Consider the following 27,446-nt stretch of genomic DNA (forward strand, 5'->3'; position numbering starts at 1 on the left):
TCCCAAATGCAGAAAACTTGGGGGAGTTGAGAAATTACTGTGGCCAATGCATGTTGTGGTATGTCACATATGGTGGAAGGTAGATATTGCAAATGGTACACCACTGGCCATTAAAACTGCTACACCAAGACGAAATGCAGATGATAAACGGGTATTCATTGGACAAATATATTATACTAGAACTGACATGTGATTCCATTTTCACGCAATTTGGGTGCATAGATCCTGACAAATCAGTACCCAGAACAATCACCTCTGGCCGTAATAACGACCTTGATACGCCTGGGCATTGAGTCAAACAGAGCTTGGATGGCGTTCCTTCCATGGTGTAGCTAGAGAGGGGAACGATTTTGGATCATACTTCTCTGCAATGGATTTAACCTTCCCTTTCTCAGTGACTGCTGGGGTTATTCGGTCCCCAGCAAAAGACGACTTGGTCCGCTTCATTGCGAGTCATCTGCCCTGATGCCACCCACTCCAATCAGGGACTTTCCCCATGGGTGCCACCCACGCACAACAACGTTCACCTGGCAAGTTCTGATGCCCCAAGGAGATTGGCATCTACTCCTTGGCATACATCGGGAGTTTTGAGCTGTATTGCCAGGGGGCTATAACCGAGTGGGCACGTGACGGCCCCACCACGATAGGCTGACTACAATGCTGGATATTGGGTGTGGAGAAATCCAATAGTGTCATGGGGATGAAAAAGGGCAGTGTACAACAGAAGTAGATGACGCACCCCGTACGATACCCTCCCGAATAGGTGGATTGCGGGTCGAATTGAAGCGCTGTGACAATAAGAGGTACAGAAGGTCTAATCTCGCGATGGATATATGGTGAAACATGTAAGGTCTCCTTCTCTAAACGGACCGCACTTCGGAAAAATTTGGAAAGCGTGGAGGTCATACCCGAAAGGAGACCATGATACTGAAGGCCAAAAAGTAGGAGACTCCTTTTAATCGCGTCTTACGACAGGAATGAATACCTCAGGTCTATTCTAACCTCCAGATCGGCAGGGGGAGAGAACACTGTATCTCCTTTACATCTGTGCTTGCTATCTGAGAACATGTACTGTACTGGAGAATTATTGCCTGCTGTGTAGGCTGTCGTGAACACCAAAAGACGAACAACTACATTTGTAATGGTGTCTTATGTGGCAATCATGGAGTACTCATGGATGGAACAGCATTTGTTTCAATGTTGAATCATGGTTCTGCACTGACCTAGATGATCATCATCTGTGAGTATGGTGGGGCCCTTGGGAGAGATCCCAGTCTTCCCGTGCTTTGGAGGGTCATAGTGGTATTACTGCCTGAGTCGTGTTGTGCGGAGCGAGGGGTATGACATCAAGGTACGGCTGATAGAGATGATGGAACTCTGATGGCACAATGCTACGTCACGTACATACTGCGTCTTCATGTATTATCTTTCAAGCCACAGTACTGCGGTGCCATTATTCAACAGGATAACGCTCGTCCGATTACAACCAATTACGAGCAAGCTTGCCTCAAGAAAGGGTACAATGGCTGTGTGGCACTTTTCCCAACCGAATCAGTGCATTCATTCAGGCAAGATGGGGTGTTAATTCATACTGTTAAGAGGATTAATACTGCCAAGTCCGAGGTAAATTTCACTCGCACTTTCTAGTGAAGTTTTATTTCTATTCCTCCTGCTCTTCTGGGTGCTTCACTTTTTTTGACAGGCAGTGTACATAACATGACACAGCAGTTTTCATACAACATACTTCTTCGTAAATCAAAGACGTATGGTTATATTCACTGCTATCAATGTTTATTGGAAGAGGCAACCAAAAAAGCTAGAAACTGTGAGTGAGAGGGTTAGCTAGACCAGCAGCACAATACAGATACTAAAAAAGGAGGAGGAAAGCATAGTTACAAAACTTTCCAAGATTCGACTACTTTGTAAACACATGGTAGAAGGAAGAAGAGTTTGCCCTTTGATAATACTGACGAACAAATTATCAGAGAACTGAAACATAATTACGGTGTTGCAGTTGTTATTCATTTAAGGAAGTAGAAGCACGCAGCAATCACTCGTAATCCCATTAGTTTTTAATTATTCTTGCCTATCTTGATTCCGTACTAACAGCGATTTCCAGTGCATCTGAATTACAGTCCAACATGCTCGCTGCAGTATATCTCACCATACGATATTATTGCTGTATAAGCAGAGATTCCTGCTCCCATACAGCTGTAAGATCGTATGGTGACATGTACTGCCTCGAGTTTCTAGGATTGTTACTCAAACGGACTGAAGACGACCATTTATAGCCGAAATATAGACACGCAAGAGTAATAACAACTAGTGGGATTGCTACTGATTGCAGTGCGCATCTACTTTCTTATAGCCAACGGTCACTGTGCACAACTATTCCTCATGGATTCAAAGTTGGTATTCACTTTGTCAATGTCGTAGTAAGCGACGTTATCCGCCTTTTACATATTTTTATTATTATCTTGCTTTTGTTGATCCTTCATTTATATGACTATTTTGCTCTTTATACACTAGCTGGAAACTTTGAATGCACATATATGTCGAATTTTTGGTCGTGCTGACATAACCTGTTAATGCTATCGTCTACACAGTAATTAGGTGCAGCTTACAAGTAACGCGATATATACGTTTGTGCATTGACTTCAGCTATCGAACTACATCTCATCCAATACGCGCTGGCCGTTCGCAACACAGCCCCCGCAATCACTCTTGTCCCCACCCTTACAGCGCTGTATGTGCAGCTAGGGGCCAAATTATTTTCTTCGCACTCTACAGGGCGTACTTCTTGGCTGTGAGGAAACTGCGCAAAAATGAAGTTTGTTCCATTTTCCGAGCGCCTGAGAAGATCCCACAGAAACAAAAATCGCCTTCATTTTAATGATTTCCACCCAAATCTTGCAAGGTCTGTGACACTCTCTCTTCCCTATTTCACGATACTACGAAACGTGCTATCCTTCTTTGAACTTTCTCGATGTGCTCCGTTAATCGAATCTGGTAAGGATCTCACATCGCGCTACAGTACTCCAAAAGAAGACGGACAAGGGTAGTGTAGGCTGTCTCTTTAGAAGGTCATCTTCTTCAGCATGTATGTAAAGCGTGAGATAATACGCACTGAAAGGTGCAATTTTTCCACCATCCTGAAAGCGTTTGATAATATCGTGTGTGATAGCTCCATCCAAATATGGTTTCAGTAAATAATTCCTGGAGAGGATGTCAATAGGATAAAAAATGCTGACATTAGGCAGTCAGGGGGGTGGGGGGGGGGGGGGGGGGAGGTTGCCCTTTACGCGGATTAACTCTGTTTCTAGAAAACTGTCGAAATATACAAATGTCATCATCAACTGCCTCAATGTCTCAAATTCTAAAATTAATCAAGGAAAGAGTGCTATTGTCGCCATTCTCCCGAACTGTGAAACTCCTGTTACTTGTGGAAATGTGAAAGGTAATGTGATTGTGTCATTCACCTTCTAGACAAAAGATTAAAGTTTCAATATCAAAATTAGGCAATTTGTACCATACCTGTACGTGAAATTGTACTTTTGGAACTCTGTTTTCATATTTTCATGTTGCATGATAAGAATTCGCCATGCGTCTATACAAGACGTCCTCGACAATTCAGAATAAATCATTCCCGAATTTACACAGTCTGAACCAATCAAATGAAGTTTCGTAGCTCTTGTCATGAGGTTCTGTATTCAGTAAAACGATTTCAGACGATAGATTTTGACCATTTACTTAGCAAAAATGAAAAGTCTTGACATGACACACGAGATTGAGCGAGGCAATGCTGCTGAAACACTTAACGCTGGCCGTCCATAACACCGGGTTGCGATTGAACGAACACGAGCTATTTTTCCAAAAGATCTGCTCTAAAACCTATTTTGCCTACCCAACTAGTTATTTCGAGGCAGTCAAGGAATCGCAGAGTCTCTGTAATTAATCAGCTGATAACATCTCCTGAGCTGTTCAACATCATGTAAAATCGTGCCACTGCAATTTTTCTCTTGTTTTCTCACAACTTGTTACCACGATTCAGCAGTATATCTCGTGGAATGCGACAGTTCTTTAGATGTAAGGACATCTGTTAAAAGTTCTCTCTTGCACGCAACTTTGCATGCCTGATGAACTCGAATGTTCCGACTTGTTAGAGCAAGAGGAATGCCGTTCCGGTGTAGGACTCTAAGAACTGTGACGGTCAATTCATTTTGCTTTATTCTTTTTCGCTCGTTTCTGGATAAAGACTCTATGAATGAAGACGTTAGCGGAAGAATATTTTACTTTATTTAAGAAAATACACCATTTTACAAACAATCCGGACTCATCAAAAAACTAAACACAATTGAGTTTAGATATTCTGAATGATTAACGTTAACAGTTTTTAATTCTCTAAATTTTAAACATCTCTCTCCCATCTTTCTATTCTTCCAACATATACACAGATAGACAGATAGATAAATAGATGGACGTAGAGAGAGAGAGAGAGAGAGAGAGAGAGAGAGAGACAACCAATAGCGACATAAGCCACATATTCAGTCTTCATCAGCCGATGCACACTGAAAGTGGAACGTATTCTCCATTGCTGGTTGGAAGCTCCCTATCTGAATTCGGTACTATCGATTTCCGATAATGTGCCGTCACTGCAAGTGATTTAAATTCCCTGAACAGCATAAACAGTACGGCCACGGTGAAAAATGGCTTTCTAGTCTTCGCACACAACTAATGGCAGATCGAAGTACTTCCCAGTAACAAACAAACTGAATGTCTTGAGAGATAGCCAGAAATTTACATATGGGTCACTCAAAAGTTCACATTCATGAAAGTCGAATGCTATTATAATGCTAAAATTCCAGTGAAATAACTGTAAGAGCCAAATATTGTGCAGTTATTATCCTGGTCATATAATTAAATGAATTTTTTTTAGACTCTACGCGGAGATACCAAATAAAGCCGGTGGAGGGGGTTAGTTTCAATGGTTGCCGTATTCATGAGATTCTGAAATGCAATATTCTTTACATATCGTGGGTACAACTTTATTAGAATAGCTTTGGGACCACAGAAGAACGAAAGAAAAAGAGTTCCAAAGAATCTTAAATATTCATGTAACTCGTTTGATTATAAGTCTCCGATTTCTATTGGCCCAGAAGATGTAAACTCGAGAAAGGTTACTTATTTTTCAGAAACGCAGATTGATGTTCTTTTCTACTTAGTTCTTTTATTTTATTTTCAAATAATTTCACAGACTCAACGTCAGTCTTTCAACTATAGGACCATACGTTCAATTAATGCTATCACTCTATTTATGGAGGCAATTAATTTTACGTTTAATATGTAATTTTAAAAAGGCCAATGCGTTATTACCAAATTATGTACTAAAAATCAGGTTACATCATCTTAAATTTTAAACTGTTGTTGTTGTTTCGATCTGAAACAAGTGCTAACAGGGGAATGCTACTACCATTCAGATACTACACTTAAAAGCTCATAACAAATAAATGGCCTAAAAAATGGAATAATACGAAAACAATAAAAAAGTAAAATACTTAATTGGGAAAGTGCTGGCAAAGGAAATATAAGGAACCTATATAAAAAAAATTTAAAAATTATTGTGTAATAGTTTTCGTAGATGGGAATAGAAGCTTGAAGACTGTTCGACATCTGCAGTGCTATTACTCAAAATATAAGTCAAGGACCCACCGAAAGCATCTCGCTCCAATACTGTAACAATTGTGGCTGCTGTAGCAGTAATATTCTACCCGAAGCTTCACTTCATATTTCGGATGAGATTACATTTGCCAATGTGTGTTGTAAGAAGTATAGTGAGATCCAGACAACAGATGGTACAGAGGTTACCGATTCCGCGAGAAATTGCACCAGTTTGGTAAACTTACGGTCTGATTGACTGTCATAACAGGAGCCAGCACGCCATATTTCCAGTTTTCGTTCATTAATATTTCTTAAAGTATAAATCAGATTTAATTGCCTGTCATGCTAACCACGCTCTCAATAGTAAAGTATCATACAGTCAGTTCAAATTTGATTTTAATAACGGGTTTCTGTAATGAAAGAATGACGATATCCACACGAATAACCCTGTGCATCGTCACCTTCTGCCAAAAAGGCACGCCGAGCAAGGTGATTCATGCTAGAGTCGGTCTGGTATGAATTCTCGAATACATGAGTCGGCCGTGGCCATTAATGAATGACCTTAAATAATCGCGACTCTGCGAGCAGTCGAGAGAGGAATAAAATGTGGAATGTGTGTACTAATCTGTGAATACGACTTCCGCAATGTATTTGATGTACCAGGATTGTCAGTGCTACGTGCGTAAACCGTACTACTTGTGACTTTATAGGTGTTGTTAGCAGCCTATGGCTTTATGTGTTGTGATAATTTATTAAAAAGCTGTTTCCATCCCAACTAAATTAGCAAACACATCTGACAGCGTAGAGAGCCCTTAGTCAACTTATTACTAAATTTCACAGCCATACTTCAGAACAGCCGAGCCGCTATCTCACTGCTACGTCTGCGCAATCACAAGGACATCTTCAGAAGACATCAAAGGGTAGGGAATAACAGAATCTCATTGTTTTCCTTGATGATTCAGAATACAAATAGGCACATCTTAGATTTCCTGTATAAATGGGACCGTTACTAGTTACTTATGTTAAAATACGGAAGGGAAGGAATTAATATCCACAGCGCGTGTTGAACTGGACGTTGTAGCCGTCTCATTCAGTTTCTACAAGGAGTTTGACGTATTTTTTTTTTTTTAATTTTATCGCTATAACTTGAGCAGACTGTGTGCACTCTTCGAAAACGGCCGAGGTGGGGTATTGATTAGGACACTGGACATGCGTTAAGAAGCGGTGGGTTGTATATCCTCATTTGCCTTTATGATTTTGGTTAATCGAAATTTCCTCAGATTGCCTCATGCCTATTTCCCTTCCAGTCTTCTACCAAGTAGATTGCTTTATCGTCTACAGCGTATTAGACGATAACCTTCGTTTCTCCCAAAATATGACGAACAGTTACACACATGGCACTAAAATCACTCACTGATGGATACACCAGTAGCAAGAGTAATCTATGCGTCAGCTGGCCATGATCAACCTGGAGGTAAATTATTGACATTATTCTCTCGCTTCAGTGTTTAGAAAGAGCTAGTAGTTAACTTCACCAACAGCAGCTTGTTGTCACTCACTCGTAGCTTCTCTTCCTAAAAATGTACATGTGCGCATGGACCCAAGCTTCAAAATGCGGCCGTGGCATTTAAAGGAACGGAACCGCATGTCTGAATAGAATTGTTGCATTCCTCATCGTGTGTTCAATCCAAACTCCTGTTGTCCAGAAATCCCAACAGAGTATCAGCTGCATTAACAGCTTCTTCAGGAGAATAGGCGAATCAGGATGAGAGTCCCACAGCACTCTTTTTTTTTTTTTTTTTTTTTTTTAATACATGGTCAAGAAAAGATTACTCGGAAATTCAGACAATCGAAAAACTACAAATATTACGATTCATCTACTCCAGTGCGTGGCGAAACAAGTGAATATGATTGCTTACGACAAATGCAGGTCAGTACAACAGTATAACAGGAGGGAAGGGGACACCCAATCCCCTACACTCCTTTGGTGGAGTGCTGATGTTCTTGAGTGAATATCGCACATCTTTTGACGATCAGAATTGCCTTCGTTCAAGAACACTGTTCTATGTATGATCTTGCGGTAAGAATAATATAATATATGAATTAGCATGTAGTTTATGAGTTTCGTGGTTAATATTCGTAAACGGAACAGGTTAAAATTATGTAAAGGATGTATTGTGTGTAGTGTTTTTTGTGTTCTTATGTTTCGTGCGTTCGAGAACGCTGAAACCACGACGGCGGACTGGCAGCAGACGGCAACGGCAGCTTCAGAAGCTGGTCGCTGAACGCTCCGAGCCGACAACCATGCCACGTCAGAGTATGGCGTTGTTGGGCCAGCAGAATCGACACAGAATAAATCGTAACATTGATAATACGAAAAAGGACTTGTTACTACTGTAATTTTGTTCAGTTCATGCCTGTATTCCAGGAAGTCAGTCTGTAGATGGAAATGTATACCATACTATGTGCATTGTGAAGAATTATCAGTAAACCGCCGGAGAAGATAATTACTGTGAAAAGAAAAAAAAACTGCTATTGAAGATATTTATTTTGGGAATGTGCATGCTTGAAGTTGGTTATCAAAACTGTATGAAGATGCTCATCAGCTAAAAAGGAGTGATAAACGGCTAAATAATACGCAACCAAGAAACATTGAAAAATCATAGGACTGCTCAGTTTTTTTTAAAGACGTCGTTAATTTGTTCTCGTGACTTTGAGTGAGTTTTTTTTTTAAACAGTGGTAATAGTTGAAAGTAACCTGAAAATTCTTGACAGTTTTAAAAGTTTATTGAGAGTTAATAGTGAAAAGTCAAATATTTTGACAGTTACACTACACAAATCAGAGATTAGCTTCGTTCTATTGTGCGCTTGTCTGTTTCGTAATACGCGCGAGCATCTCTGGTTGTCTTGGCAACAGAAACTAACTGCAGTATATTCGAATAGGAAAAGTAGCTTGAAATCAATATTTCCAACATTAATCTTTACGAGAGTAAAAGCTACTGGTTCTCGTTTGTCATTTTGGAAAATACGAACGTGCAAAATATAGAGAATAATTCTTCGGAAGAGACTACGGTAAGTAATGGTCCATTCAGTGTAATTGATAGCACGGTCTGGCTGATCTATGGATACATTTCTGTGGCGAGAACAGGCTCTGCCTGCAGAACGCAACACAAACGTTTGTTTTCGAGCTTCCACATAACAGTTAAGCGCATGATGACTTGATACTCAGTTATAGATTTCGTGTTATCAAAACCGAGATTGCTGTTTCTATTACGTCAAATAACTGCACCATCACTCATTTCCGAAACTATCACAATCAAAACTGCTCAACAACACGCACCATAGCGACTGCAGAGCCACGTATCACACCAAATGTTTCTCTACATTTGTCATGGTGTGTATTTTAATTTTGTACACTCACGCAATATGTTGAAAATTGAGTAGTAGGCCTGCATTTTTATGAGTTTTTAGAAATTACACTACTGGCCATTAAAATTCCTACACCACGAAGATGACGTACTACAGACTCGAAATTTAACCGACAGGAAGAAGATGCTGTGATATGCAAATGACTAGTTTTTCATAGCATTCATACACGGTTGGCACCGGTGGCGACACTTACAACGTGCTGACATGAGGAAAGTTTCCAAACGATTTCTCACACACAAACAGCAGTTGAGCGGCGTTGCCTGGTGAAACGTTGTTGTGATGCCTCGTGTAAGCAGGAGAAATGCGTACCATCACGTTTCTGACTTTGATAAAGGTCGGATTGTAGCCTATCGCGATTGCGGTTTATCGTATCGCGATGTTGCTGCTCGCGTTGGTCGAGATCCAATGACTGTTAGTAGAATATGGAATCGGTGGGTTCAGGAGGGTAATACGAAACGCCGTACTGGAACCCAACGGCCTCGTATCACAAGCAGTCGAGATGACAGGCATCTTATCAGCATGGCAGTAACGGATCGTGCAGCCACGTCTCGATTCCTGAGTCAACAGATGAGGACGTTTGCAAGACAACAACCATCTGCACGAACAGTTCGACGAAGTTTGCAGCAGCATGAACTATCAGCTCGGATACCGTAGCTCCGGTCACCCTTGAGGCTGCATCACAGACAGGAGTACCTGCGATGGTGTACTCCACGACGAACCTGGGTGCACGAATGGCAAAACGTCATTTTTTCGGATGAATCCAGGTTCTGTTTACTGCATCGTGACGGTCGCATCCGTGTTTGGCGACATCGCGGTGAACGCACATTGGAAGCGTGTATTCGTCATCGCCATACTGGCGTATCACCCAGTGTGATGGTATGGGGTGCCATTGCTTTACACGTCTCGGTCACCTCTTGTTCGCATTGACGGCACTTTGAGCAGTGGACGTTACATTTCAGATGTGTTACGACCCGTGGCTCTACCCTTCATTCGATCCCTGCGAAACCCTTCATTTCAGCAGGATAATGCACGACCGCATGTTGCAGGTCCTGTACGGGTCTTTCTGGATACAGAAAAAGTTCGACCGCTGCCCTGGCCAGCACATTCTCCAGATCTCCCACCAATTGAAAACGTCTGGTCAATGGTGGCCGTGCAACTGGCTCTTTACAGTACGCCAGTCACTACTCTCGATGAACTGTGGTGTCATGTTGAAGCTGCATGGGCAGCTGTACCTGTACACTCCATCCAAACTCTGTTTGACTCAGTGCCCAGGCGTATGGAGGCCGTTATTACGGCCAGAAGTGGTTGTTATGGGTACTGATTTCTCAGAATCTACGCACGCAAGTAATCACTTGTCAGTTCTAGTATAATATATTTGCTCAATGAATACCCGTTTATCATCTGCATTTATTGTTGGTGTACTAATTTTAATGGCCAGTAGTGTATAATGGTTAACTTTGGCTACGGTGTGGTTTTGTGCTTAAACCTCCATGAATTTTTATGTCAGTAGAAATATAAATGGACTAAACTGCATTTAGTAGATCTCAGGCCTGAAAAGTTAGAGCATAGAGTATACAGATGAGAAACCGTCGCGTATAATGAGGAGAAAAGGATTTTTGTCATGCTGAAGAGAAATTACGAAACTTTATTCCGTCACCTGTGTAAGGGAAACGCGTAGTTGTGTTTCAGAGTCTTGAAGGTAGAATGATAAGATATGTGATTTTTTTTTAGAAAAATGATAAGAAGTGACTGCTTGCAGCATCATTACAAAGACTCGGCAGAAAAAAGAAACTGTCGGCAGTTAGAGCACGAGCGGTGTGAGGTAGTTGGGGAGCGCAGAGCTGCCAGCACTCACCCGACACCCAGGAGCCGTTGAAGCGCAGCGCGGCGAACTCGTGGCCCAGGATGTCGGCGAGCCGGAAGCGGCGGCCGCGCACGCGCGGGCCCTCGTCCGGCGGCGTCAGCACCACCACCGACGTCACGATCAGCGCCAGCACCACCACGATCACCAGCAGCGCGATCAGGATGCCGCGCCAGTTGCGCTGGTTCGGGTTCGCCGACACCAGCTCCTGACACAGAGGACTCTCACTGTCGCAGTAGTACTCTGCTTCCGCACCTATTCTACCGTATGGCAAAGGGCGCTAGTCGCATGTTACGTCTGCTACACGTGGGCTCACCGGACAAAATACACTGTTCGAAAGCGTTAGTGGAACTTGACTTTGGCCGTCTGGCATACTCGACCGACCAGTAGCTACTGAGGACTAGAAATGTTAACAAATAATACATTTATCTTTCACAGATTAACTACACAACAAATCAGCATTGTATCAGTGCCCATTCACACAACAAGAACTGCAGTGTGACTTGTAACGTTCTCTGGCAGCAAGCATCCAAAGTGAAAGTTAAAGGAACATTTCGATGTACCGGGTGATCAAAAATTCAGTATAAATTTGAAAACTGAATAAATCACGGAATAATGTAGCTAGAGAGGTACAATTTGACACATATGCTTGGAATGACATGGGGTTTTATTAGAACCGAAAAAAATACAAAAGTTCAAAAAATGTCCGACAGATGGCGCTTCATCTGATCAGAATAGCAATAATTAGCATAACAAAGTAAGACAAAGCAAAGATGATGTTCTTTGCTGGAAATGCTCAATATGTCCACCATCATTCCTCAACAATAGCTGTAGTCGAGGAATAATGTTCTAAACAGCACTGTAAAGCATGTCCGGAGTTATGGTGAGGCATTGGCGTCAGATCTTGTCTTTCAGCATGCCTAGAGATGTCTGTCGATCACGATACACTTGCGACTTCAGGTAACCCCAAAGCCAATAATCGCACGGACTGAGATCTGGGGACCTGGGAGACCAAGCATGACGAAAGTGGCGGCTGAGCACACGATCATCACCCAACGACGCGCGCAAGAGATCTTTCACGCGTCTAGCAATATGGGGTGGAGCGCCATCCTGCAAAAACATCGTACGTTCCAGCAGGTGCTTATCAGCCAGGCTAGGGATGATGCGATTCTGTAACATATCGGCGTATCTCTCGCCCGTTACCGTAGCAGTTTTGTTGTCCAGCGCCATCCGTCGGACATTTTGTGAACTTTGTTTTTTTCGGTTCTAATAAAACCCCATGTCATTCCAAGCGTGTGTGTCAATTTCTACCTTTTTATCTACATTATTCCGTACTTTTTGAAGTTTTCAAATTAATACTGACTTTTTGATCACTCGCTGTAACAAAAAATTTATATGTTTTTCTGTTAACTGAATTTCAAAAGGACACTTAATTTTGTGAGGAAAAATATAATTATAAATTCTGCTATTATAAATGATTATTTAAAGAGTGTGAAATACTATCTGTGGCGGAGGATGTGAAAACCGCCACAGAAGAAACGATATGTAATGAAAATGACAAAGACTGTACAAGAATTGGTTAAGATATAAATAAACAATATATTGTAATAGAATCGCTTGTCTTCCGCACGGACTGACTGAGAGAGGAACCCGTGACGTTGGATTAGGCTCTTACGTAGTCTTCATTTGTCATAAGTCGATGATCGACGCCATTTGTAGCTGGGATTCTAAAAGGTATGTAAAGATTTTAATTGTTTCTGTTAAAAGATATTTATCTACTAAAATCTGTTTGTCACATTTACTGCAAAGTTCGACCCGAACATTACGCATTTTATTTAAGAAATTTCAGCATTTTGTTGGATATCGCTGGCGGTGCGGAGCTACGCCGCGAGCGAGCAGTCTACAGCAGCGGCAGATTTAAATATACGAATGCTATAAAGACCACATCCTAAAAAGGATACAGGTAGAGGTGAACGAATATAATAAAGTGTTTCTTTTCACAGCATTCCAGACGCAGAATAATAGGAGATAGTACATTTTATCTTGTGCATTCACAGGTGAATACAAGTTGCACCTTTTGTAATTGTAAATTTTAATTAAAAAAGTGATAAATTCTGAATATATCGTAAAGTGTATTTTAAAGTGGATAATTTTCATGAGAGCTTAGCAATATAAAAAAGAAAACATTTTCATATAATAAAGATAGTCTTATGCTTCAAACCTAGTCGGGGTGTATCCAATAAAACAAAAATCGACTGCATAGTGAAAATGTTTGCTAAGTTCGATGGACAATAATGTTTTCATTCTTGCACAAACAGCTTTAGTACTTGAATAAAAGTAAAAGTTGAATAATTTTTTGGAATATTCAAAGATGAAAAGTTTACTGCAACCTTTCATTTCTCATGCCCATCCATGTACATGTTAAGTTCAATCTCAACGGTTTCCCAATCAAATTAAACGCAAAAAGCAAAGAAAGTTCAAAACCAGACGCTCTACTCCCGAATAATCAAAACAGACAGAATCGCATTAAAGACTTTCTAGGCTTTTCCGGTCTAATAAGTTTTGAAAGTCTCCTTGGGTTTCCTCCCGGATCCTAAAATCCACTTTATTCAATATTTCGGCGATCCAACTGTCTGTTATCTTCAGGCGAACGCTCCACCTTCTGCTGAGTTGTACTGCTAAAAACCGACGCCAAAGCTGCAGGTCATCATCTTATACAGCTCTTCGTAACAGCCGCAACTTGTCGCACAGAAGAACGTTTCCTTTGATGCGAAATTTGATAATCATACTAGTAGGTTAACGCGCAACTAGTTTACGTGGGGGGAAAAGAATCGTTCCAGTTTTGGACACTGAGTGAAAATCTGGTACAAATGGCTCTGAGCACTATGCGACTCAACTTCTGAGGTCATCAGTCGCCTAGAACTTAGAACTAATTAAACCTAACTAACCTAAGGACATCACATACATCCATGCCCGAGGCAGGATTCGAACCTGCGACCGTAGCGGTCACGCGGTTCGAGACTGAAGCGCCTTTAACCGCACGGCCACAACGGCCGGCAGTGAAAATCTGGAGCTGTATACTGTTCATATGACGATATGACATCCTTGTTGTTATTTGACAAGCCATAACGTGAGTGAACAGTATAGATAGCTAGAAGAGAAACCGTATGCTGTTAGTGAAACTGTTTTATGCGAACGGCAGCAATCAGACTGCTGCATTGAGGAAGTATCGTCGACTGAAAGATTTGAGGTGAGGCCCGATGTCATTACATGGTGCAAAAACTATGGGAATTAACAGCGACTGAATATCGAAGAAACGAGTGGTCTTGGTGTGACACCTGGAAGAGGAAGGCGTGCTACTCCGGTGTAAGTTATTGACGAGTTTGTTGTTGCTGTAACTGACAATGCAGCACGTGTCCCAGACAGTGCTGGTGCTCATACTGTCTCACGAGAATTGTCCTCCGCATGCTGGACAGCACGGAACTTCTGCGGTCTGTTTCAATCTGGTACCCGTACAAGATTCAGAAGGTGTAGCAATTTAACCCTCATGATCCGCAGTAATGTTCTGAATCCGCTCTTCAGTCTCTGACATAGGCCAAAGTTGATGACTTGTGGCCGGGCAGTGTTCTGTGGAGTAACAAGGCATACGTTACGTTACAGAGTGCAGTGAATACATTGAAATTCCGAATGGAGTACCGTTAAACCGAGTGTTGTGTACGAAGAGCCACTGTAATCGTCATATGTGACTGTCAGGTGCTTATTCACAAACCCTTAATTTGGTCTACTCTTTTTGAAGAGAATTCACCCAGAGAGCCTCTCAACTGTACCATGACGTCTGTACGTGTTAGAGACTTCCCTACACAGCCTGCTGCTCCTCCTTTGGAAGAGCCCAGCCTTGTGGCAACCACTGTTTTAATGCAGTATGGGGCAACACCTCACGTCGCTCGCCCAGTGAAGGTACTGCTTCATGTAACCTTCCTTGAACGTGTTGTTTACAGAGGTTCTCCAGATGCACAGCCTGTTAGATAACCTGATCTGAATCCATGTGACTTTTGACTCTGGGGATATCTAAACGCATTTACCAGGGAGCGTTCATTCTCTATCTGATCTGGAGGCCAGTATACATAAACACGTTGTTCATATTCCACCAGAACTGCAGCGAGCAACTGTTGGGCACGATGCTTTAAGTCTCCAGCATCTCGTCGACGTCTCAGGTGCTCATATTGGAAACACTACGTAAGCGGCGGTTAATAGTGAAAGCATTGTGTCTGTCTCATTTGTTTGAGCTTTTCTGCCCACGTCCCATTCGTCATTCATTACATGTGGAAACATTTCCCTACGTCTTTCTTGCATACATAGCGCCAGATTTGCACTTAGTGGCCAAATTAGAACTACGACCAAGTTTCGCTGCCATTAGATAATTACAGCCGACACTGGACCTCTGGCAGTAGGTGTACTTTGATTACAACCACACGTTACCTTGCAAAGGGCTATTACACACAGCGGTAAACAGAACTGCACGTCTTCAGTGCGCCAAAGATCACACAGACTAGACAGTGAATGACATTTGAACATTTGTACAATGCGTTCTGTGCGTTATCGTAGCTCAAATGTTTGTGTGTCTTATTTTCTGAGGCAGTTTTGGGAGGTAGTCGCATCGTTATCTTCAACGTGTATTGAAAACCACCTAAAAAACCACACTCTACCTTGTCAGCGTACCAGCCCATGGTCGTTAATCTGCAACGTGAATACGGTCCGTAAGTGACTCACTTGTTTGTCCTATTGAATCAACTTGACAGTTTGAATCTCATGGGACTTTTGCGAAGATTTTTCCTTGGACTGTAAGTAAGGCGTAATGTTTTCAAGGACATTTCCACCATTGGGTGCCAGCTTGTTTTCAGTTATGTTAATTACAAAACATGTTGTAGCGTAGCGGAATATTTTGTGCCTGTACATATGCCCAATAATTCAAACTTCCTGTGACACACATAGGTATTCCCTCTTTATAATGTTTAACTCGAGCTGAGGACATTTACAAACTGCAATCTTGATAATGAATATAGCAAACCTAACAGTCAAAGTTTTTTTTTAAGAAGGAAAAAAGTGCCTTGTTTGAACATAAGTTTTAGCCTTCTTTAGCCAAGAATGAGCAGTTCCATTCTCACAAGGAGACCTCTCCAGCGGTGAGATCGACCTTTTCAAACCATCTATATAGTGATGTAGGTTAAGAGCCCAGGTATCACACCTGCAGCCATTCACCCTGGCAGGCTGTCGTTTGCGAGTAATCGACGAAAAAAAAAAAATTAAATTTGACGTGATGCCCAATAGCGGCAAAAGAAGAGACTCCCATTAGCTGATTATGTGGCTAGTGGCTAGAGTAAAAACTACATAGAGTGAAGGTTGTGGGTGCGAATCTCTTCAATGCTCTGAATTTTTTGTTTTTGAGTCTGTTCGTGAGTCACATTTTAATCATCTTATGAATTTCCTCATTTCTACAATTTTTTTCTCTTTATCATTGTTTGTCCACATGGAATTTTTGTGAATGTGAATTTAATTATATTCGTCTATTACAATATTTAATTGTTTGAAAATATCGATACATCGGTTAAAAAACAAAAGATTAAGTAATCTATTTGTATTGACCGTGCAATAGTGTCAAAAATGTATTTGTCGTTATAAGACGTGAACTTTTTTTCCAAACAAGAGATTATAAGTAAAACGAAATTCAAGCAAAATGAGGAATATAAATAATCAATGGAATAACATGGACAAAAAAATTGGATGATAAAAGGAAAGAAATGAAATCAATATTAACACACAATATTAATTAATGCCACACAAAGATTTCAAGCAGAAAGAGAATGATAGGAAGTAAAATGAGATCAAATGAAGAAGTCAATATGATGAATGAAACCACGTGACAAAGGAACAAAAATAAAAGTTACTTTTAAACCGATTAACTGAATAAAAATAAAGATCAAAATAATTTCGATAAAAATTTAAGAACAAATATATTCGAATCACTGCCTTTTGCCTTACCATATCCATTATAACACTTAACCAGTCAATTTCATGCTATTACTTTAATGCTGTTGAGCTTTACGCAGAATTCTGAATTTTTTTTCCGTCAGTAACCAGGATGAATGGCTGCAAGGTGTGATAGCTGGGATAATAGCCAACATCACCATACGGATGGTTTCAAAAAATCGATCGCACCGCTGGAGACCTCTCTTTGTCAGCTTAGAAAGACACAGTTCTGAAAGTTACTGTCGCCGATATGCAATGAAACGCTGTTACGATTTCTCTGACGTTCTCTGACCACCTGACGTTCAATACTTCACGATCCTTTTGATGTGTGGAGCCTTTTTATGCGTGGAGTTGTGTGGGGCTGTGCATTGAAAACGTCTGCTGGCAGGCTGGCTGTTCTGCTAACTCCCTTCCTGCGAAACGGCCAACCGTAAAAAAAGGACGACGGTGAGCAGCGGAGGAGTAATTCGGCGGACACGTTTTAATCAGCGGCGATGGGCCATTCCAGGGCGCGAACAGTGCTTCGGAAACGACCGGTGCGACGTGTCGCCCTCTCCGTGGATGACTGCCCGCGGGCAGCGAAGCGCCCACTGTCAGGCGTACCGGGACTGCCTGCATCACCGCTGACCGCCTCGTGTGTTGAGTGGACTGTTAGGCACTGCGCCTACCACCAAGGCAGCTCACTAGGCGTGCCTCGTACAGGATTGCCCTCTCTAATTGGCACGGGCACAACGACAGTTACCACCCACTAAACATGCTATGAGGTGTGAAAAATTGTCATTTCAAAAGCACGCACGAACTGGAGGCGAGTTTTATCATCCCATAGGGGAGTCTGGACTGACATGAAATACTAAAGCCCCTTTTACTCAATCGAATTTCTTGTCTCAATTGATTACTCATGACAAGGCCGGCTACTGCAGCGCCCCTCGCGTTTAATTTCTGTACTGAATCTCGTCTGCATCAAATGGTCCTTTCGTTTACACGTCAGCTCCAAAACTGTTTATTTTGTGACAACTGTCTGCTGGGCTGTTTGGCACCTGGACAGCCGACCGCAACTTCACACATAGCTACATCAGTTCACTCCCTTTGAGATAAACCTCCCTCGAACTTCAGTTGTACCAGGTGGTCTGTATTAAGAAAAAGATTGGTTGCCGTTAATTATCAAATGAATCAATTTGCTACTTTGCTGATGACACTGCTTTCCTCGTCCTCTACCCTATACTCCGGAAATCCCAACGATCCCTCCAAATCCACCCCAGTCAGGTTACCTCTTAGTGTAAGCGATGGCTTCTCAAGACCAACCCCTCCAAAACCAAGGCAACAATTATAGCACAAACCACCAGCATCTTCAGCGATCATGACTTCCACCTTACCATTTACATCTGCCCTATCCGGTTAACAACTCACTGAACTATATTTGACTCACCCTTGACCAAAGACTAACATGGAAATCACACCTACTAACCATCCAACATGAAGCTCACGATAGACAAAAACTACTAGAACTACTAACAGGTCGTGCATGGCCATTAAACCCCTCCACCACTCTCCACAGCTACAAAATCCTGATCCGACCGCTCCTCTGCCATGCAAATGTTGCTTGGGTCTCTGCCCCACCAAAGTTATGTAAATCCATGCACACCGTTTCGCTTTCCACATCCACTTACCTGAGCCAATCTGGATCCTGTATCATCTCATCAAATCCCCACTCCTCTTCACCCACATCAAAAACCTCTGCATTACCAGCGATTTACGCTGGGAGAAATTGGATCATATTTTGGCCACCAGGTGCAAATCTGACGATGTAAATGGAAGAAGGGAGAACGTAAATGTTTCCATGTGTAATGCATTAGGAACGAGAGGTGGATACGAAAGGTCAGATTAGTGAGAAAGACATAATACTGATTTTATGATTAACCGCCGCTTTTACATTTTGTTCAATATGAGCACTGGAGTCGTTGACGAGATCCTGCATCCTTAAAAGGACGTGATCAACACTTGCTCGCAGCAGTTCCGGTGAAATGAGAGCAACGTGCTGGTGTATACTAGCTTTCAGAGCAGGTAGAGACCGAACTTGTCACTGGTACATGCGTTCTTTTAGATATCCCCAAAGCCAAAAGTCACATGGATTCAGATCAGGTGATCTTGCCTCTGCAAAACCTCTGTAGATAGCACGTTCGTGTTAGCATGTGAGCGGGCTGGTGTGGCCGAGCGGTTCTAGGCGCTTCAGTCTGGAACCGCGCGACCGCTACGGTCGCAAGTTCGAATCCTGGCTCGGGCATGGATGTGTGTGATGTCCTTAGGTTAGTTAGGTTTAAGTAGTTCTAAGTTCTAGGGCACTGATGACCTCAGATGTTAAGTCCCATAGTGCTCAGAGCCATTTGAGCCATTTGGTAGGTTCCATGAAGCAGATCTTTCACTGAGTGAAGGTCAAGAGAGGTTACCCAATCTTCCGAAAATAGTGGTTTCCCACAGTTGCGCTCGTACTTAAATTCGGAAAATTCAGTGTATTAACTGCACCTTTAAGTGTAAAATGTAGCTCCTCCTTCCATAAAATATTATCCGGCCACGTACCATCCTTATCAGAAATCAAAGCCCAAATTCAGGAAGTTCCTACGGATAATGAGGTTTCGTGTTCTGCACAGTCTGGATCTTGTACGGATACCACTGTAAAATAGAACGCTCAACTTCCCGTGTTGTTGACCATGTTAAGGACAATTCTCGTGACACTGAACGAGCACTAGTGCTAGCCGGAGTACATCCTGCATGGTCAGTTTCATCAACAGCAACCTTGTCAGTAACTTCCACTCGGATAGGACGTCTTCCTCTTCCAGGTGCCACAACGAGCTCACTCGTGTTTTCGAATTTCATTGTCATCTTCTTGAGGCCATTTAATGACATCTGGTCTCTCCTCGAGCCCTTCAGTCGGTTATACTCTCTCAACGTAGCGCTGTAATTGCTGCCATTCCAATAGAACAGTTTTACTAAGAGCGCACGGTCTCTCTTACCGATAGCCATACTATTAACTCACATTGTGGCTTGTCAAATGACTGCGTGGATATCATACCGTCGTACAAACAGTGCACCGTGCCGGATTTGCACCTGGTGGCCAAAATTGTATCTAATTTTTTTACAGTGTAAATCGGTTCCGCATTAACGCATAATGGTATCTACCAAGTTTCGCTGCCACACGATAGTTACAGGCCACAACTGGACCTCTGTGAGTAGCTGCACTTTAATTATACTCACACAGTACAACAAGTACACTACGTGATCAGAATTATCCGGACCCCCCCCCCCCCCAAAAAAAACATACTTATTTCATATTAGGTGCATTGTGCTGCCACCTACTGCCAGGTACTCCATATCAGCGAAGGCAGTAGTCACTAGACATCCTGAGAGAGCAGAATGGCGTGTTCCACGGAATTCACGGACGTCGAACGTGGTCAGCTGATTGGGAATCACTTGTGTTATACCTCTGTACGCGAGATTTCCACACTTCTTGGTCCACTGCTTCCGATGTGATAGTGAAGTGTAAACGTGAAGGGATACGTACAGAACAAAAGCGTACAGGCCGATCTCGTCTGTTGACTGATGGAGCCCGCCGACAGTTGAAGAGGGTCGTAATGTGCAATAGGCAGACATCTGTCCAGACCATTACACAGGAATTCGAAACTGCGCTAGGATCCACTGCAAGTACTATGACAGTTAGGCGGAAGGTGAGAAAACTTGGATTTCATGGTCGAGCGACTGCTCATAAGCCACACATGACGCCGGTAAATGCCAAATGACGGCTCGCTAGGTGTCAGGAGCGTAAACATAGGACGATTGAACGGTGGAAAATCGTTGTGTGAAGTGACGAATCAAAAATGGTTCAAATGGCTCTGAGCACTATGCGACTTAACTTCTGAGGTCATCAGTCGCCTAGAACTTAGAACTAATTAAACCTAACTAACCTAAGGACATCACACACATCCATGCCCGAGGCAGGATTCGAACCTGCGACCGTAGCGGTCACGCGGTTCCAGACTGAAGCGCCTTTAACCGCACGGCCACACCGGCCGGCAAGTGACGAATCACGGTACACAATGTGGCGATCCGATGTCAGGGTGTGGGAATGGCGAATGTCCGGTGAGCGTCATCTACCAGCATGTGTAATGTCGACAGTAAAATTCGGAGGCGGTGGTGTTATGGTGTGGTTATGTTTCTCATGGAGGGACTTGCAGTCCTTGTTACTTTCGTGGCACTATCACAGCACAGGTCTACATCTATGTTTTAAGCACCTTCTTGCTTCCCACTGTTGAAGAGCTATTCGGGGATAGCGATTGCCTCTTTCAACACGATCGAGCACCTGTTTTTAATGCACGGCCTGCGGCGGAGTGGTTACACGAAAATAACATCCCTGTAATGGACTGGCCTGCACAGAGCCTTGACCTTAATCCTATAGAACACCTTTGGGATGTTTTGGAACGCCGACTTCGTGGGAGGCCTCATCGACCGACAGTGCTGCACTCCGTGAAGAATGGTCTGCCGTTCCCCAAGAAACCTTCCAGCACCCGAATGAACGTATTCCTGCGAGAGCGGAAGCTGTCACCAAAGGTAAGGGTGAGCCAACACCATATTATTCCAGCATTACCCATGGAGGACGCCACGAAGTTGTAAGTCGTTTTCAGCCAGATTTCCAGATACTTTTGATCACACAGTGTACCATATCCGAGAGCTGGCTTGGCTTACAGTTACAATCCGTTGATTGCTTTATAACATGCGGTTGTTTTATTTCATATCCCTTGTTAATCTATACTGTCTTCATATGTCTATGAAAAATTAGAAACTTGTTTTATCATATATATATGAAAGTAAAATCCAACAATATTTCCGCTTTGGGATTCTTTGCAACGGTAAATTAAAGAGTAAAACATTTAACATATTGACCAGTCTCACTGCACAGTTACTCTGGATCCTACATGACTCATAGGGTTGGTTGTCGGGCGGCTACGCTATCCACATATTCCATTTCGTCAAATTTTGTCTATGGTATTTCACTGATGGACGAATTTCTGACGTAGAGTTTCCTTCCCTATGCGCTGCTTGTTATTGACGTTTTATTCGCTGTCAGCTCACGTTAATCATTTAGGTATCACTGTCAGTACGATATTTACTTTGGTGTTATCGGAAATATGTTCTTCTTCTGCAGTCTACCAGCATCACAATACGCAATTAAATCAATCTCCCCCTACGTATAGACATCACACAATCTGAGACGATAAATCCATTGAAATCTGCATGTTGTGTAATGTGGTCTTATTAAACTCAAATGTAATCAGTCCGCGAAACACTAGTTCTCATTCACAGAATAGTAAAAGAATATGTGTGTTAGATATGTATGGTCATACACTGGTACACCTTCATGTACGTGTTCGGGAATACGTAGTACGAATTTTCGACAACAGATGAGTCGCACATGACTCTCCTGTACCGTTTCCTGCCTGGTATCCAGATTTGAACCCGTTGGATATTTTGTGTGTGGCGACATTTGGAAGTTTCAGTATGTTAAAGCTCTACTGACAATGTCGATGAGCCCGGGAAAGCATCGTGGATGGTCGTCAGTGCATTCGGAATACACCTGCGATTTTTGAACTGCACTGATGAGAAGACTTACTGATGCCTGCCTTCACATGAACGTTGGCCTTGCGGACATCTCTAATGTGTTTGTCCTCAAGGGCCTGTCTGCATTATAGATCCTCGTGGTGTCTGTTATAAGGTGTCAGGAAAGTCGTATTGGGGAAAGAATTGGGTTGCGGACCTATGTTTTTTAGGATTATATGCTTGTTTCATAATCATTTACCCAGCCTTGTCGCTTGTACCTATAATAATCAAGCGCTGTATATATTTTATTAGAAATGGTGGTATTTTAAATGTTCATAATGACATTCAGATTCGGATTCTGATTCAAATGGTGAAAATTCAGTTTCCTCTTGTAATTTCTATGTGCTCTCACGCAGAACCTGCATCCTTCATCTTAATTTTGTTTTTTTTTTCGATCTTCACATTTTTCCTTTTTAGTACTCAAACTTTTTGTGTGGTTTAACCGTCAAAACTATGAACTGTTACTTTCCTGAGTTTACATTTTTCTTTAGCATAGAAGCCTCACAGCTGCTAGATGTAGAGGAATTATCTCCTCAACACTTTCTTTCAGTGGCTTCTTTGGAGAGATTTCAACGTCGACGGTGTAGCAGGCCAAAATTTTTCAGCCACTTTTTATATTGATACTAATTGTTTGTTTTCAAGGATGGGTGATGTGGGTAAATCATTGACTCCTTCATCCTCCAGTCCTACGTTTGGTACTGTTTATATGTTAGGTTGAGATCCAGTGTTGACCATTGCTTTAAGCGAAAAATTTTCACCATTTAACGGGAAAATATGTGCTGGTCTCAACCCAGACAGTGTTTTATCAAGTATCGCCACTTTGTATATAGACTTTATTAAATGTTACATCTGATTAATATAGCTGATTTTCGTATTTCGTCTTAATAGGCAGGTCCTGAAATCTCGATGGAACTGACAGAAGAAGATGTTGTTCCTGCAGAGGCGGACACCTGAAGCTGCTTAAGTGTTTAAAAAAATATTTATGCTCCTTTCACAACCTCTCAGAGTTTTTCGGAAGGACAGCGATTTGTGAAAGCGTGTAGCTGCTACGACTGTGGTGCTGTGAATAACCCTGAAGTTAGCATATTAAATATTTGAACTTTCGAGAAGAGAAGAAGAAAGAGAAGAAGAAGATGACAACGATGGTAACAGCAAAGTGCAGGAAGAGAAAAGAAATAAAATTAGACAAGAGACTAGGGCTAGAAAACAGCTTTTATTTTAACAAACCTAAGGACAAAACCCGTGACATTTCGTATAATATCAGACTGAATCTGAAATAAAAGAAGCGTATAGATGTGTCGAAATCCATCAGTAGACAGTGATTGTCAATTTTCAATTATAGTTATTAATATTTCACAATATAAGAAACCCAAAAGTAGAGGTTTATATAAAATTGAGTTTCGAGTTAGACTTGATAAAGAAATTTAGATATACCACAAGTAGTTGTCATAAATATAACAGAATTCTTAAAGTAATCAATCTTTTTAGGTAACAGACCTTTCCACATACACCTGTAAATAACACATTACAAACGTGTACAGCACTGCGTGCAGAATATTACATAGCAGTTTTGTAAATAATTACAAAGCAGTAATTATTTATGAATGTTTAACTCACAAGTAGATGAAAAATGAAGAGGAAGATTTGTAAGAGAGATAAGTAAGAATATAGAGAAACAATTATGGTCTGTATGTAGACTGTAAGAGCTGGAAAAACACATGAGGTGCTACGTGCGGCAACAAAGTGCCTCATAACTAAAGAATCGTCAATACGACTAATAGAAGATGTATAACAGGCTAATGGTCCAACGCAGTGGTGATCACATTCACTCAGATGAATTATTAAAGTGGGTTTGCAGTTATTTTTAACATGTCTACGCTATTTAACACGCCAAAAGGTAACGCATGAAATTCTAAATACATACAGAAACTACTAAACTTTGACTGTACTGTTGCCATAGACCAAAGGAAAATGTAGATACTACATAAACAAAACATTTGTAAGTCTGATTTTATTAATTCACGTAAAATGAAGCATTTAACATAGCTTGTGTAATCAACCATATTAGCCACTTATCAGTGGATAATGCACTCCTCAGTTATTTATCTAATTTCACACTAGAAGTACTTTCGGGCTCGCTCTCCCTTCTTTTCATTTTCTGGAGCTTGTTTCTAGACTGGCTGTGCCGCCGATCCCGTCATGTATAAAAGAGGCCGACCCGCGCCACAGCTGTAATTGCTTCCCTTTCACGTGCACCCAGAAGTTGGAAACGAACACGAAATGCCAGAGTGAAGAGCAATTTAAATGCGCAGTCACGAAGCAGGCTAGCACGAAATGGCGAGAAAATAAAGTAACGTAGCATATATTACCTCAGTTCAGTTGCATAAGTTCAGCCAATGTCACAGAAAAATTTAACGACTAACACATGTACTCTAGAAATGCAGGGCGTAGCCTTCGTATTTTCAGTAAAATTAGTTCGAAATAAAACTTTAATGTTTTTCCAAGATCAAAAATATTTGAGAGTTAGAAGTTATTTTCATTTGAACCACTCGTAGTTTACTACAGATAGTCAGTGTCGTAAATTTCTCGCAGAAATTCATTGTTATTCAACCTTTTAATGTATACCGATGAAACTCTTTCGTATGTGCCACCTTCTTATGACAGCCTAAAATTTATCAAAAGATTCTAAGGACGATGTGCAGCAAACGTGAATATTATTCAGTAAAGACTGAAAAATACAGTCGTAACATTATTATGATGGAGTAGGCATGAGTAGCAGTGAAGCAGGCATATTAGCCAGTATCTTCCTAAAATTGTCTTTGACGAAAATTATTTAACTCGAATTGACCTGCCCTTAACCATATTATATAGTATTTTAGGTACGTAGTTGATACCCTCATGTTGGTTGACGACGGCCACACAGACATCCAAAATACCCACCAACAACCAACTACACCCTACAGTTAGTTTTACTACGGAAATGGAGGAAAACAGTATAATTAAATATCGAGGCCTTATAACTGGGAAAAATAATAATCATGTAATATTTGATATCTGTAAGAAGGACACCAGTTGTGAGAACATTATAAATACCAATTTCTATCATCTAATGTCACATAAACTAAAATTATTCCATTCGCTAACTAACAGATTCAGTAACCTACTGTTAGAAAAACTAGCAGTTCAAGACAATTATACAGCCCATACAAATGACTTTGACCCCAACATTCTCACACAAGTATATTACAAGTGTAAAACACCGAAGCAGAAAACAAAACGTAACGAAATATACCTAACTTGAGAAACATAGCATAACTAAAAGATTCAGATACGTACCAGCCGACTATCTTGGTAGACTCTCCAACAAAATTAGTGTGCTCCTGGAAGCCACAAATATTCAACTAGCCTTTGAAATCAATAACAACCTTCCAACATCCGAGTATGATAATTCAGGTATATGTCAAATCACCTGTGGCAACTGTAATAACCTGACCAAACAGGAACAAATTATAATGTCAGATATAAGAAACGTATTAGAGACAGCAAGAATAGTCAGTCGGCCTTCTTTCTACATTTGAAAATCAAAACCACACTGCTTATACAATTGGAAATACACTCCAGGTCCTGGTCTAGAGGAATGTTCGAAACTTGTCTTCCGCTCTGACCTGCGAAGTAATAGATGCTGTGAGGTCACCTTCTGGTGAGCATTTTGAAAAGAATTTCTGTGTAGCCTTACATCACTGCCTTGCAGTCTATCAGTAATTTGTTGATCTTTGTGCGAGATTTGGCTCAAATGGCTCTGAGCACTATGGGACTTAACTTCTGAGGTCATCAGTCCCCTAGAACTTAGAACTACTTAAGCCTAACTAACCTAAGGACATCACACACATCCATGCCCGAGGCAGAATTCGAACCTGCGACCGTAGCGGTCGCGCGGTTCCAGACTGTAGCGCCTAGAACCGCTCGGCCACCCCGGCCGGCCTGTGCGAGATTTAAAATTGCTTTTCAAGAATTAATATCATCGCGAAATATGAGGCAAATGCGGGGCCAAGTTCTGCTTCTCATTTTGAGGGCTTGGAAAATAGTGGGAATAGAGAACAACATATTCCTCAAGTTTGTGTCACTATTGTGAAATAATCCGATGAATTGAGGGAAACAGTGAATATCATCAGTGTTACCAGATAGTACAATTTAATTGCTTGGTATTGTAAATGTAGTGTTTGTGGCAACCACATGATATTTTCCCAGAAACACAGAACGATTTGTTTATGGGGCAATGTGCAAAAGATCGTATGTGACCATCTATCCGTTGGAGGGACGTGTTTTGAGAAATCAAGGCTTCCTATGAAAAGTATTTTATTACTTTCTTACTTTTTTGTTTCAGACCTCCTATTTATCTTGATGCTCATGAGACAGAAACAGGTCGTAAAACTTTGATCGGATTTTGTTATGAGAAGGGGCAACAATGGTGAGTCGGGGGCTATTACAGAAATTTAATAATTACAATTTGCAAAAAAAGAAATAAAGTAGGGGGGAGCAGTTGATTCAGTGAATCACTCTTCTCCAAAGATGATTTTTAAGGTAATGAAAGATAGAACAGCTTGTCCAATGTTTCAGTTAGTAAAAAGTTATGTAGCAGATGGGTCAATCATAATGTCACATGGGTGGGCTAGTTACAAGGGACTAGACGAGATTGGGTAGATGCATTTGCCTGCGAATCATTCCGTTGATTTTAGGGACAAAAATCAGCGGCTGATACAAACGAAACTGAAGATTGTGGGTGTGGGAAAAGGACCATTTTGAGTATTACATAGTCATTTAAATG

General features: G+C 41.6%; 1 protein-coding gene across 1 annotated transcript in view; it reads right to left on the reverse strand.

Annotated features, from left to right (window-relative positions):
- Nucleotides 1-11,072, reverse strand: part of LOC126417133 (dipeptidyl aminopeptidase-like protein 6) — a gene marked incomplete at its 5' end in the record, with an annotated part of 447,744 nt that extends 436,672 nt beyond the window's left edge. Inside the window, one exon of the mRNA XM_050085030.1 lies at nt 10,943-11,072. Coding sequence (XP_049940987.1) covers nt 10,943-11,072 — 130 coding nt within the window. The remainder of the gene's footprint in view (nt 1-10,942) is intronic.
- Nucleotides 11,073-27,446: the final 16,374 nt, after the last annotated feature.

This window comes from Schistocerca serialis, chromosome 8 (genome assembly GCF_023864345.2).
Source record: "Schistocerca serialis cubense isolate TAMUIC-IGC-003099 chromosome 8, iqSchSeri2.2, whole genome shotgun sequence".
Taxonomy (NCBI): Eukaryota; Metazoa; Arthropoda; class Insecta; order Orthoptera; family Acrididae; genus Schistocerca; species Schistocerca serialis.